At 37.8% G+C, this 13,397-nt stretch overlaps 1 protein-coding gene across 2 annotated transcripts in view; it reads left to right on the top strand.

Moving 5' to 3' along the window:
- Positions 1–13,397, top strand: part of NAA15 (N-alpha-acetyltransferase 15, NatA auxiliary subunit) — a 56,259-nt gene that overhangs the window by 29,465 nt on the left and 13,397 nt on the right. For both annotated transcript variants that reach the window (XM_032246528.1, XM_032246527.1), the window contains exons 14-15: positions 5,319–5,512; positions 11,317–11,425. In XM_032246528.1, the coding sequence (XP_032102419.1) occupies positions 5,319–5,512; positions 11,317–11,425 (303 nt within the window). The remainder of the gene's footprint in view (positions 1–5,318; positions 5,513–11,316; positions 11,426–13,397) is intronic.

Genomic DNA, 13,397 nt, shown 5'->3' with positions numbered 1-13,397 from the left:
TATGTAAATTAGAGAATTATAGCACTTCTCTAGATAATTAGTGCTGGTAAGTCAGGTGAAACAGGATTCGAACTGTTATTAATTCTTCATTAATTACATATGTGGTGGTTGTTTTCTCTCTTTTTTTGTGGCAGTTCTACGGTGAACTGACACAAGACCTTTTAAGGCATGCAGTATAGAATAGTGCTGAAAGTGCAGCTCTTAGGTTAAATCCATAGTGCAGTCTGTTTTGGTAAATAAAATTTTATTGGAATAAACAAAACCAAGCCCAATGGTTTTCATATTCTCTACGGCTGCTATTGTGCTATAGTAGCTAAGTTAATTTCAACGGAGACCTATGGCTTACAATGTTGAAATTACTAAGCATCTGGTTCATTACAGAAAAACGTTTGCTGACTTTTGTTTGGTATGACACAGTAGAAAAGGCCTTAGACTTTGGAGTGTCGTTTTGTAATTTTTACATTTGGCTTTTTTTTGTTGTTGTTGTTGACACAGAGTCTCACTTTGTCACCCAGGCTGGAGTGCAGTGGTGTGATCTTGGCTCACTGCAGCCTCCACTTTTCGGGTTCCAGCAATTCTCCTGCCTCAGCCTACCGGGTAGCTGGGATTACAGGCACATACGACCACGCCCAGCAAAGTTTTGTTTTTAGTAGATGGGGTTTCACCATGTTGGCCAGGCTGTTCTTGAACTCTGGACCTTAGGTGATCCACCTGCCTCAGCCTCCCAAAGTGCTTGGATTACTGGCGTGAGCCACCACGCCCACGTACATTTGGATTTTTAATCACCTGAAGTTTAGTATAGCATAGAGGAAGCCTAGACTTTGGAGTCCAAGTGAAGTAGATTTACATCCTTGTTCTACATTTTACCATCACTTTGAGTTATTTTCCTCTGAAACCTCCTCTGAAACCTCTGAAATTTGTATAAATAAAATATTATTCTCTAATTCATGAGGTTGTCAAACGAAATACAATGTATGGGGTATGGGCTGGGTGCCATGGCACACACCTGTAATCCCAGCACTTTTGGAGGCCAAGGCAGGTGGATCATTTGAGTCCAGGAGTCTGAGACCAGCCTGGGCAACATAGTAAAACTCTGTCTCTGCAAATACAAACAGCAACAACAAAAACAGGCATGGTGGTGAGCGTCTGTTCTAGCTATAATAGTTCTAGCTATTCAGGAGGTAGATATGGAAGGATCATTTGAGCTCTGGTAGTGAGAGCTGCAGTGAACCATGATTACCCCTGCACTCCAGCCTGGATGACAAAGTGAGACCCTATCTCAAAGAAAAGAAAGAAAGAAAAAAAAGAAAATATAAGGTATGCATTATATCTATCATGTAGCAAGGATGCAAGTGGTAGCAATTATTTTACCAGTCATTAAAAAGGTCACTGCTTATGTTGCCATCCATTTATAGTATTGTGTTTCCAGAATGTAATTTTTTGGTCTTTTAGGAATATTTTTTTTGCATTTTGTTTTTAGTGTACTTACTCAAGTACACTAAAGAGAAACAGATAAAGCATTTGTTTTCGTTGGTTATATGTTATCTATTGCTGCATAATAAATTAATCCCTAAATTTAGCAGCTTAAAATAACCCTTTTTTGGGTCAGGAATTCAGAAGTGTCTAAGTGACTCTGGCTCAGGATCTCTTAGGAAGTTGTAGTTGAGAATTTGGATGGGCCTGCAACCATTGGAATACTTGGCTAGGATTGGAAGGATCCATTTCCTAGTTGGCTCACTCAACCTGGCTGTTGGCAAGAGACTTTAGTTCTTAGTGTCTCCGTAGAGATTCTAAAATTTCTGAAGACATGGTAGCTAATGATGACAGAGAGAAAGGAAGAAGCAACAACACCTTTTTAGTGTTCTCTTTTCCTGACGTCATACCATTACTTCCTTCACATTCTAATTGGTCAGAAGAGAGTCACCAAGCACAGCCTACATTTGAGGGGAGGAGAACTGAAGAATTTGTAGACATAATTTTAACTGCCATGGTCTGCATTTTGTTTACAAATTATTTACATTATCATTTTTGGTGTGTGTTTGTTTTTAATTTTTGAGACAGGGTCTCACTTTACCTTCCAGGCTGGAGTACAGTGCAGTGACTCAGTCATAGCTCATTACAGCCTCATACTCCTGGGCTCAACTATTTCCCCCACCTCAGCCTACCACGTAGGTAGGACTACAGGCACATGCCACCATGCCCAACTAATTTTAAGTTTTTTGTAAAGGTGGGATCTTGCTGTGTTGCACTGCCAGTTCTCAAACTCCTGAGGTCAAGTGATCCTCCTGCCTCAGACTACAAAAGTGCTGGGATTACAAGCATGAGCCACCATGCCCAGCTTACATTATTCTTATATGGAAAATATAGTTAGCCTTTCCAAGGCCTTCAGAAGATTTATCTTATTATAACATTAGCTTAAAGTTCAGAATCTTGTCACGTATATCAGGTTCAGGTGCTGAAACACTTCCTTGAGCATAGGGTTTAAAAAAAAAATTTTTTTAACCTTAAGTGTGGCTTTTCAATTATAGTTCTTTTAATATAAAATCCTGTGAACTAAAATTGCAAGTTAACTATCAACTACACACCCAATATAAAATGACGCACACATAGGACAATCACTGTAGACATTCTTAGGAGGCACACAGGAGTGTTATCACATCCATTCTAAAGTCCATGGCTTAATAGTTCTTTGATTAGGACCCAAGACTGGAATAATTTTCTGTGGCTCTCGACCCTGCCCTCTGGGTTCCTGGTTCCACTTTCCGAATTACCTTTTTTCTTTTGGAAGTTAACAATTGTTTGCAATTGAGTAGTTCTTCCATATTCTTCTGGCCAGTAAAATTTTGAGAGTCTGAAGGCCTCTTTTCATTTTGTGCTGTCTCTGTTCTTTTCCATCCAAATTTACTATTTCTGCCCATAGAATAAACATCATGAATCTTTTGTGAATCTTACTGGAATCCACATGTACCTTGAGCTTCTATGGGTGGGGAGAACACCCTTAAGTTTCTTAGATGTTTTATTGTTTGAGAGAATCTGAGTCATAGAGAGAGCCTTTCTTCAGACTAAGTAGTGAGACACCACCATATTCTGAGTTCTAGATCTTAACAAAAGATTGTAATGCCAAGCCCTTTGCCTTTTCTCTTGACATATTTTCCTGACAATTGCCTGGATTTGATCTTTGCCTAGCAAGCCATTTCTGGAGAGGCTGAGAGTTTTCAAAATCATCAAGTTCCTCTCCTTTCTTTAGTTTCTTTCTCCTCTTGCATTTCTCTTGGGCACTTTGCCTGAAAATCCCCTTAGTTAGCTCTCTGAGTTCATTTTATAACACTGTTGCCAAACTTTCTGCTACTTTGTGGCTGTAACATAGCCTTCACTTCATTTTAAGGACTCACCTGCAGCCTTTTCCAAGTCTAGAGTTACATGAATAGTCCAAGGCTCTTTAAACTTCCACTGAAGCCCTACTCAAAGTCTGTCCATCTTTTGCCACTCCCTGGTTCCAAAGTTACTCCCACATTTTAGGTTTTTGTTATAGCAGTATCTCATGTTCAGGTACCAAAATCTATGTTGTTTATTGCTGCAAAACAAATTACTCAAAAACATAGCAGCTTTAAATAGCAACCATTTATTATCTGACAGTTACCATGTGTCAGGAACAGAAGTCACTCGGCTGTATGTTCCTGAAGACTCTGGGTCTCTCAGGAGGTTGAAATCAAGATGTTGGCCGGGCATGGTGGTTCATTCCTGTAGTCCTAATGCTTTGGGAAGCTGAGGCATGTAGTTTGCTTGAGTCTAGGAGTTCGAGACCAGCCTCATCAACATTAGTGAGGCCCTGTCTCTATTTATATTTTAAAATTAAAAAACAAAGTTGCCAGCTGGAGCATCTGAAGGATCAACTTGGAGGATCTCCTTCCATGATGGCTTACTCTCATGGCCAGAGACATCAATTCTTTGCCACACATTGGTCTTTCCGTAAGACTGATTGAGTTTCCTTATAATATAGGACCTAGCTTCCTCTGAATGATCCAAAAGAAAGTAAGGAGGAACCTGTAGTCCTTTTTTGCCCCTATATTAATGTTACATACTGTGGTGTATAGTACATGTTATTCCTTACACATGAATCACTAAATATAGTCCACATTTAAGGGGAAGGGGAAATAGGGTCTGCCTTTTGAAAGGTAGAACTTGTGGGCATATGTTGAAATCACAGTGGTACTGTATTTTGGAATGGCTTTTTTCATTTCTCAATATTAACAGATGTTATCCAAATAAATACTGGATGAGCCTGTAGCTTTCAAATTTGTTCTTTGAAATCAAAACAATATAAATTTTTCACTATATTGTAGCATATTTGTTAGTGATTTCCAGTCTTTTGAGACATTCAGGGGTTTATAGTTCTAGGGATATTGTTAATTTTCAATATTAAATTTTTAATTTACTATAGAGTTATTCATTTATTCTGTTAACAAATATTTGAGTGTTATCTGTATGTTTTGGCAGGCTGCTAGGCCCTGAAAATAAAAAAGTTACAAATGAGACAGGATCTCCTTTACCAAAGAGCTCATAGTTTAAAAGAGAGACAGCTGTATAAACAAACTAGTGTGACAAGCAAAATGTATTAGCTGTAGTGGCAGCACAGAGAGAATGAATAATTGTTTGGCCAGGTTAGAGAAGACATAACTAAGAGAGCATAGTCCTCTGAAGCCACAGAGACTTGCGATATGCAATAGTTTGTTTTATTCATAGACTGCAAATAGTTTAATATTGATGTTTAACTTGTATGTTTTGCTGTGGTCATTTGTTTACATGTATACCCCATGCAGTTTCAAAAAAGTTTTTGAATTTGTTCCATTGTTTGGTATCTGATGTTGAACCGTTAAAAGGCTAGGTGCATATAGGGATGTTTACATCCATACCATGCAGTATTTTTGTTTGTTTGTTTTTTTGAGACAGAGTTTTGCTCTTGTTGCCCAGGCTGGAATGCAGTGGTGTGATCTCGGTTCACTGCAGCCTCCGTCTCCTGGGTTGAAGCAATTCTGCTGCCTCAGCCTCCTGAGTAGGCAGGGATTACAGGTGTGCACCACCAGGCTCAGCTAATTTTTGTATTTTTAGTACAGGCGGGGTTTCACCATGTTGACCAGACTGGTCTTAAACTCCTGACCTCAGGTGATCTGTCTGCCTCGGCCTCCCAAAGTGCTGGGATTACAGGCATGAGACACTGTGCTCAGCCTCATGCAATATTTTTTAATAGGTAATGTTAAATAATAATAATTACTAATCTGATTAACATACTCGTTAATTTTATTAATTATTGCCTACAGCAAACATGTCTGACAAAGAGCTAAAGAAGCTACGTAATAAACAAAGAAGAGCTCAAAAGAAAGCCCAGATAGAAGAAGAGAAAAAAAATGCAGAAAAAGAAAAGCAGCAGAGAAATCAGAAAAAGAAGAAGGATGATGATGATGAGGAAATTGGAGGTCCAAAAGAAGAACTTATTCCAGAGAAACTGGCCAAGGTACTTAATAATAGTGTTTAGCAAAATTGAGTGAAATTTTATAACCAGCTGTTGTCATTTTTATACTGTCTTATTTGACCAATGCGATTATAGATTTTAGAGCCAAAAATGATTTTATTTTTTAGTATTTTTTCTTTCTGATCGTGTTTCATGTTTAAAGCTTGAAATAATAATCCTGTTCCAAAGTCATGTAGTATAGTATGGTGGAAAAATTTTGGCTTTTGAGTCATTCTGATCTGGGTTCAGATATTACCCCTTATATTTTCACTGTGCGCCCTTGGACACTTTGTCTAACCTCTCTGTTGGTTTTCTCATCTATAAAATGGAACTAAGAAAATCCTTATTTAGGGCTAGAGAAAATATATATGTAAAGCATCTAGTGTCTGTTACAAGTGGTAATATGCAAGTTTTTATATCTAGGCTAAATACAGTTTGTTATAAACTGAGGACTATATATGTATCTCCCACTTACCTTATGTTGTCAGTTTACATTATTTTTTTTCTAGCATAAGGCCATAAATATTTTCCCCAGACAAAATCTGACCTGCTGGTTTTAACTGTTAAGTTGAAACCAAGATATTTGTTGTCACATGAACCATTTTGATTAATAACATTCCTGTGTCCTTTCTTTTGACCCTAGACATCTTCCTACTTTGTATGAAAATAGTTGCGTAATTTGTTATATTAAAGCAATATAGTAAGCAATCGGCCCAGACTTTAATTTTTGCCTCACTAGTAAGAAAAGGCTCCAAATCATCTCCTTACTGCTTTATAACCAAGCAAAATTAAAATACCAAACACATGGAATTGGAGAATATGCTTAGAATTCTGTCTACCAGAGCAGGTGGACACTAATATCACGTAGACATAGTAATATTGCTATGAGAAATACAGCCACCTGCCTGTAGTTCCAACTATGTAGGAGGCTGAGGTGGGAAGATCACTTGAGTCTTGGAGTTCAAGGCTGCAGTACACTGTGAGCTATGATCATGCCTGAGACTAGCCATTGCACTCCAGCCTGGGAGATATAGCAAGACTCTGTCTCTTAAAAAAAAGAAAAATAGCATGTGCGTGCACGAGCAAAATATAGAAAAATCCAGTTGGATTTCACAAAGATACATGGATATCTTTTTTACAAATAGTTCCATACCTACTAGGAACAAACACAATACCTTTTTATTGTTGGACGTTTATTGGAAGACTACCCAGGGAAGCAAGAAGGCATAGAAAATGGACCTTTTAAACCTCTTGGAGAATTTCAGTTTTTCAGGGCATAACTTAAACTTTAGACCTTCCATCTTTATGCCTCCACTTTCTTTATTACTACTACTTTTACCACCTTCATTGCCCGCCTGCTGCCATCATCACTTTGTCTATTTGCTTTTCCCTTTATCCCATGAGTTTCCTTAATGACATTTTTCTTTATAACTCTTCATGTTTTCATATATTTCTTAAGGAGAGGAAGCATTCCTTTTGATTATTTAGTTACTATTTAATAAAGAGTATACCTACGGAGCAGAATTCTTGTACTAGGTTTCCTTAAGAACTTAGGTTTTCCTTGTGTCCAGGCTGTCATGATTGCCTTCAGGCTAGGTAACAACCTGTGGTCTAATTATTGGTAGTCAGGATTATAGAGTCTCAGAGCAAGCAATGGCTACAAAAGGTGCTTCTGCCTGCTTTGGTAGGAAGCTTAGTGGAAGGCACCCTTTTTCATGGACTGCTCCTCAGTACATACTCTTACCTATTAGGTACATAAGACACTTTTATTCCTCAGCTAACTTCCTCCAAGATGCCCCTTTCTAAAAGCATCTGTATTTACCAAGATCTCCAATGTGATGACAATGTCAAATTATACCAACCCATCATAACTAGGAGTAACTTTGTAGGTTATTTTAAAAGCTGCCTGCCAAGTCTGGCTCTACAGTCTATAGTGTCTCCGTCCCCACTCCCCTCTTTTTTGGTGATCTTGTGTTTCAGCTTTCTTCTATGTGTTAAATTGCAAATTTAGTGTCACCAGTTCAGGATAATATACAGTCATGCATCATTTAACGGGGATACATTCTGATAAATGCATGCTTGGGTGATTTTGTTGCTTTGTTTTGTTTTTTGTTTTCTTTTGAGACAGGGTCTCGCTCTGTCACCCAGGCTGGAGTGCAGTGGCATGATCTTGGCTCACTGTAGCCTCTACCTCCTGGCCTCAAGTGATCCTCTCACATCAGCCTCCGGAATAGCTGGGACTACAGGTGCGCGCCACCATGCCTGGCTAATTTATTTTTATTTTTATTTTTATGGAGATGGGATTCTGCCATGTTGCCCAAGCTGGTCTTGAACTCTTGGGCTTAAGGGATCCACCCACCTCAGCCTTGCAAAGTGCTGGGATTACAGGTGTGAGCCATCACACCCGGCTTGGGTGATTTTACTGTTGTGTGAACATCATAGAGTGTACATACACAAACCTAGATGGTAAAGTCTACTACACACCTAGGCTATATGGTATAGCTCATGCTTCTTGGCTACAAACCTGTATAGCATGTTACTGTACTGAATACTATAGATAATTGTAATACATGGTAAGTAGTTGTGTTTCTAAACATAGAAAAGGTAACAGTAAAAATAGGGCATTATAATCTTATGGAACCACTTATGCAGTCCATTGTTGACCAGAAACATAGTTATGTGGCACATGACTGTATATAAAATAAAAATAAAGCATTATTAAATTAGCAATGATTCCAGTAAAGAAGAAGAAAAGGAAACTGGGAAGGGGTTCAGTTAGTAAGGTCAATATTCAGTCAACGGAGCATAAATATGAGGTCTTGGCAGAAGCTCTATCACTTGATTCTCCAACTACCGTGAGGCATTAGTTGGTATTTATGCCCTTTTGTACCACTCATTTTATGTTCCTCCTTGCCTTCACTCAGCACTTTTTTTTTTTGAGACAAAAGTCTCACTCTGTTTCCCAGGCTGAAGTGTAGCAGCATGATCTAGGCTCACTGCAACCTCTGCCTCCCAGGTTCAAGTGATTTTCCTGCCTCAGCCTCCCCAATAGCTTGGACTACAGACATGCGCCACAATGCCCACTAATTGTTTTGTTTTGTATTTTTAGTAGAGATGGAATATCACCATATTGGCCAGGCTGGTCTTGAACTCCTGACTTCAGGTGATCTGCCGGCTTTGGCCTCCCAAAGTGCTGAGATTACAGGTGTGAGCCACTGCACCCCGCCTAGCATTTTTTCCCCATTGTATCTACACTTCCCTTCCATAGACCATGATTTCTTAGTACAGTAAAAAATTTAATCATTTTAAACTTTTTGTTGCTGTGCTGGGAGTTTTTATGCTAGAGAGATATACTCCTTTATAATATATCTTAACATGAGGATTAGATTTCAAGTCAGTTTATAAATTTAAAAATTGCATATGATTAAAATTGCCCTTACAAGTGTCAAATTGCCTGTAAGTGCAGTCCAGTCTCATCCTATATGCATTTAACCTAGGTGAATTCAACTCTTCATTACTGGATGTAATTTTTTCTTTAAGGGAGACACAGAATAATATGTATAATGGTGGTTAATTCTTTTTTTTTTTTTTTTTTTTTTTTGGGAGACGGAGTTTCGCTCTTGTTACCCAGGCTGGAGTGCAATGACGCGATCTCGGCTCACCGCAACCTCCGCCTCCGGGTTCAGGCAATTCTCCTGCCCCAGCCTCCTGAGTAGCTGGGATTACAGGCACGCACCACCATGCCCAGCTAATTTTTTGTATTTTTAGTAGAGATGGGGTTTCACCATGTTGACCAGGATGGTCTCGATCTCTTGACCTCGTGATCCACCCGCCTCGGCCTGCCACAGTGCTGGGATTACAGGCTTGAGCCACCACGCCCGGCAATGGTGGTTAATTCTATCTAATATTTCCCACAGTGAACACTGGACCCCAACTGAGTATCAGATGGGAGGCATGACCGCCATAGTCCATTTCAGTTCTTGTGTGCCTATCTTGGTATAAACATCTTGCAATGATGATTGTTACTTTGATATTGAAAACATGGTTTTCATACACATAATACAAAGTATATTTTTATATCTGCTTGTCTTCAGCTTAAAGGATTTTCAAGGGATATTTTGACTTTTTTTTCCTGAAACACTGATTTTAGACTCATGTTTCTGATTACATGCTTTCATGTATATATAAAATCTTGTTCTGGACTATGTATGAATAAATATATAGTGTAGTTAGATTTATTGTGGCTATCTATGTATATTTAAACATTTAGATTTACTCTGAGAGGCAAGCAGAAACTGAGACTACATATGAGAACATCAAACTGAGGTCTCCTTTGGGGGAGTATATTCTTGTTTGTTAAAGTTTGAGACAGAATTAATTTCTCTGTCTCTTCTCTCCAAATTCAAGTACTTGATTTAACTAAATCCAATGTATTGATTCACCTGTCCTATAGTCCTTATTGCCCTCTGTAATAGCAGCCATATCTCTCTGATAGTGAATTACCCTGGTCAATACACTGACCCTCATTTCAGTCTGTACCCTAGAGGCATGAAAGGCAGGATACAACTAGGTGGCAGGCTCAGTTTCTGGTACAAATATTTCTCCTCTTGTACCACAAATTCCAATCTAGTAGAATATGGAGTCATGGGAGCAAGAAGTAAAATACGTACAAATGTGTGGAGAAGTCATACCTATGAGGGCCTTTATTTTCTCCTCTGTCTCTTGGTTCCTGAATCCACATTTATTAGAGATTTCTGGTTCTGGTTTATAACTTGTATCCTTCAGAAGAAAACATTCCGGCACTTGAACTGTATCGTGTTCATTGTCCTGTAAGGCCAACTGCTTTATACACTAGGATATGGTAAATCCCATAGAATTCACTCCATTGCTTTTTTTTTTTTTTTTTTTTTTTTTTTTTTTTTCAATGCAGTGAAACACTTTTCTTGGCCAGAAGCTGTTTTGGTGAAACCACAATTACTGTACTGACAGAGGCATGTTGAACAGATATGGCAAATCCATTTTCCATTAGGGTAAATTGTTCTTGCCTCTGTAATAAGAGAAGGCAAATACAGAATCCAGATGTCCAGTGCCCTTCTGATAAATATGGTGGTGTTCTCCAGCCCCACCTCAGATAAGACAGGGAATAGTATTGTCTCAATATTCAGTTCAGGAGTAGAATAGTAGCACAATAGCATTATGCATGCCTAGTAATGATTACAAGTATGTAATTACTATGACATTTGTGTAATTAATAAAAAGTTGTAGGAACACCGTTCTATAAATATTAATATTTTAAAATGCCACCTTACTGTTAATATGTCATTTAAATAAGTATGAATTTCTGTACAATTTATAGAACAAAGCAAGACAGAATGGACAGTGTACTGTTTTGAATAGCTTGATTATACTTCACTTTGTTTGAATTATAAAGAACAGTCACTCATTCTGTCATGGTCTCTATAGTTTCCTTTGTACTTCTCCTTATCCCTGTTCACATCTCTTTTTTTCCCCCTTGGCTATCTGACCTGTTTCTCTAACTGTCTTTTCCTAGTTCTATTTTATCTACTTCCTTCTTTTTGGATAGTTCCTATCCAGCAATAATATAATATCTAGGGTTAAAAATCAGTGAAGAATTCTAGAATTCAAAATCCCCTTTGTTTAGGTTATGGGAGGTTAAAATATGACAGTGTTTTTCTGGGTGACTGGTAAGTGATTTTATTTTTTAAAAATAAGAATTTTTAGTAGAATAAAATCACATTCCCCAAAAACCTGACATCCATTTGTGTAATGTCTTTTATTTTTGTTAGGTTGAAACTCCATTGGAAGAAGCTATTAAATTTTTAACACCGTTGAAGAACTTGGTGAAGAACAAGATAGAGACTCATCTTTTTGCCTTTGAGATTTACTTTAGGAAAGGTAGGCAATTAGGGTATAGTGGCCCTGATAAAACTGATCACTCTTATTTCTTAGGTACAGTCACCCAACACTGATGGCTTCACCATTGTATGATTATTTAGCAAATGCCAATGCAGCTTTCTCACAGACATGCCTGCTATGAACAGAACGTACATAGATATAATGATACAATTACTTCTTTTAGGATATTAGAATCAATATATGTGTATATACATAGCTAGAATTCAGGTCAGATATAATTACCATGTATATGGTTCAAAGAACTGATGATCATGTGGATAAAATTAGTTAATACACAGAGCTTAGACTAGTATCCGGTATACAGTAAGCATTAAATAAATGTTGGCTATTATTAGCGATTGTAATAAATAGAAGATAAAATTTTGGAGCTGGATCTTGAAGGATAGATTATATTTCTAAAGGAAAAGATACATAGAAGGGAAAAGTATCTATTAAAACACAGGAGTATGTAAATAATATTGAAGTTGTCTGAACTGCCTGGAACAGGTAAAAGATCAATGAAAAGTGTCTTGGTTTTTAGGTTTAGAATGCTTATAATATATATATTTTTGAGAGAGAGAGAGTAAATAATAAGATTTTAGAGTACTGAGTTAATATTATCCAAATGGTTCATTGAAAAAAGTTTGTCACAAAGGTGATGCATATTAAAGGGAAGAGAAACTGTTTAGTAAGATTAAAGAGAAGGTTGTTGCTCTAAACCGTGTACCTACCAAAGAACATTTGAATAACATGGTACTTCTCTATATGAGTATCCATTTAAAAAGTCATGTTTGGCTGGGCGCAGTGGCTCACACCTGTAATCCCAGCACTTTGGGATGCCAAGGTGGGGGATCACCTGAGGTCAGGAGTTGGAGGCTATCCTGACCAACATGAAGAAACCCTGTCTCTACTAAAAATACAAAAAGTTAGCCAGTGTGGTGGTGTATGCCTGTAATCTCAGCTACTCGGGAGGCTGAGGCAGGAGAATCGCTTGAACCTGAGAGGTGAAGGATGCAGTGAGTCGAGATCATGCCATTGTACTCCACCTTGGGCAACAAGAAGGAAACTCTGTCTCAAAAAAAAAAAAAAAAGAAAGTCATGTTTATCAAAAGTAATTGATGTTGGGGAAAAGTTGCTATGTTATATTATTCCAAAGTAGGATACAGAACTGCCTATAAATTGAAATTTTATTAATATATTTACATAGGTATACAATATAGAAGTGGCTGGGAAGAAATAGATCAAAAGATAATAGATTGTATTGATAGAATTTTGAGTGATTAAAATACTTATTGTATTTTCTTCTTCCCACAATTATTATAATGTGGAAAATAAGTTTAATAGTCGAGTAATTTTCGAACTTTTAACAGTTAATACAATGCCCCCTTTTTAAAAAATTCTTAAATGGAACCCCGAAGTATAAAATACAAAAGCTGCTCTGCTTAAAGTGGCGAAGGGCAATCTACCCCATTCAGTTGGCTTCTTTGCTGTGTTCTAACCTCTAAAGAACCCCAGCATTTGGAATCCACTGCAGTTGTGTGAAATTGGGAATGACAAAGGCATGGCAGTGTGTTTGGCTTTTTTAGGATTGGGGACAAGGGAAGGGAATTAGAAGAGACTTGGGTTTTGAACTTTGATATTGGGAAAATAGTACCAAACTAGGAAAGTCTTATCAAAGAGGTGGTTATAGAGAAAACTTGGAAGTAGACTGAGTTTTCAAGTGCAAATTTCCATTTAACAGTGGAGATACTACCGAATCTTGGGAAATACAGGGAATGGGAGTGGGGACAGATCAGAGAATGACTGAAAAGATAACCTTGGTAACTATTCTACTTTTAGAGGGGAAAGGAGTAGTCACCGATTAACAGGAAAGGAACAGTCAAACAGAAGGGAAGCTGTTTCACATGTCACAAAGTAAAAGAATACCTTCAAACATATACAATGAAATTTTCTAAGTAGGGGGAAAGGTTTC

This window comes from Sapajus apella, unplaced genomic scaffold (genome assembly GCF_009761245.1).
Source record: "Sapajus apella isolate SASKATOON/1434 unplaced genomic scaffold, GSC_monkey_1.0 scaffold61, whole genome shotgun sequence".
Taxonomy (NCBI): domain Eukaryota; kingdom Metazoa; phylum Chordata; class Mammalia; order Primates; family Cebidae; genus Sapajus; species Sapajus apella.
The sequence above is the reverse complement of the archived record's forward strand: the minus strand, read 5'-3'. Positions and strand labels throughout refer to the sequence as shown.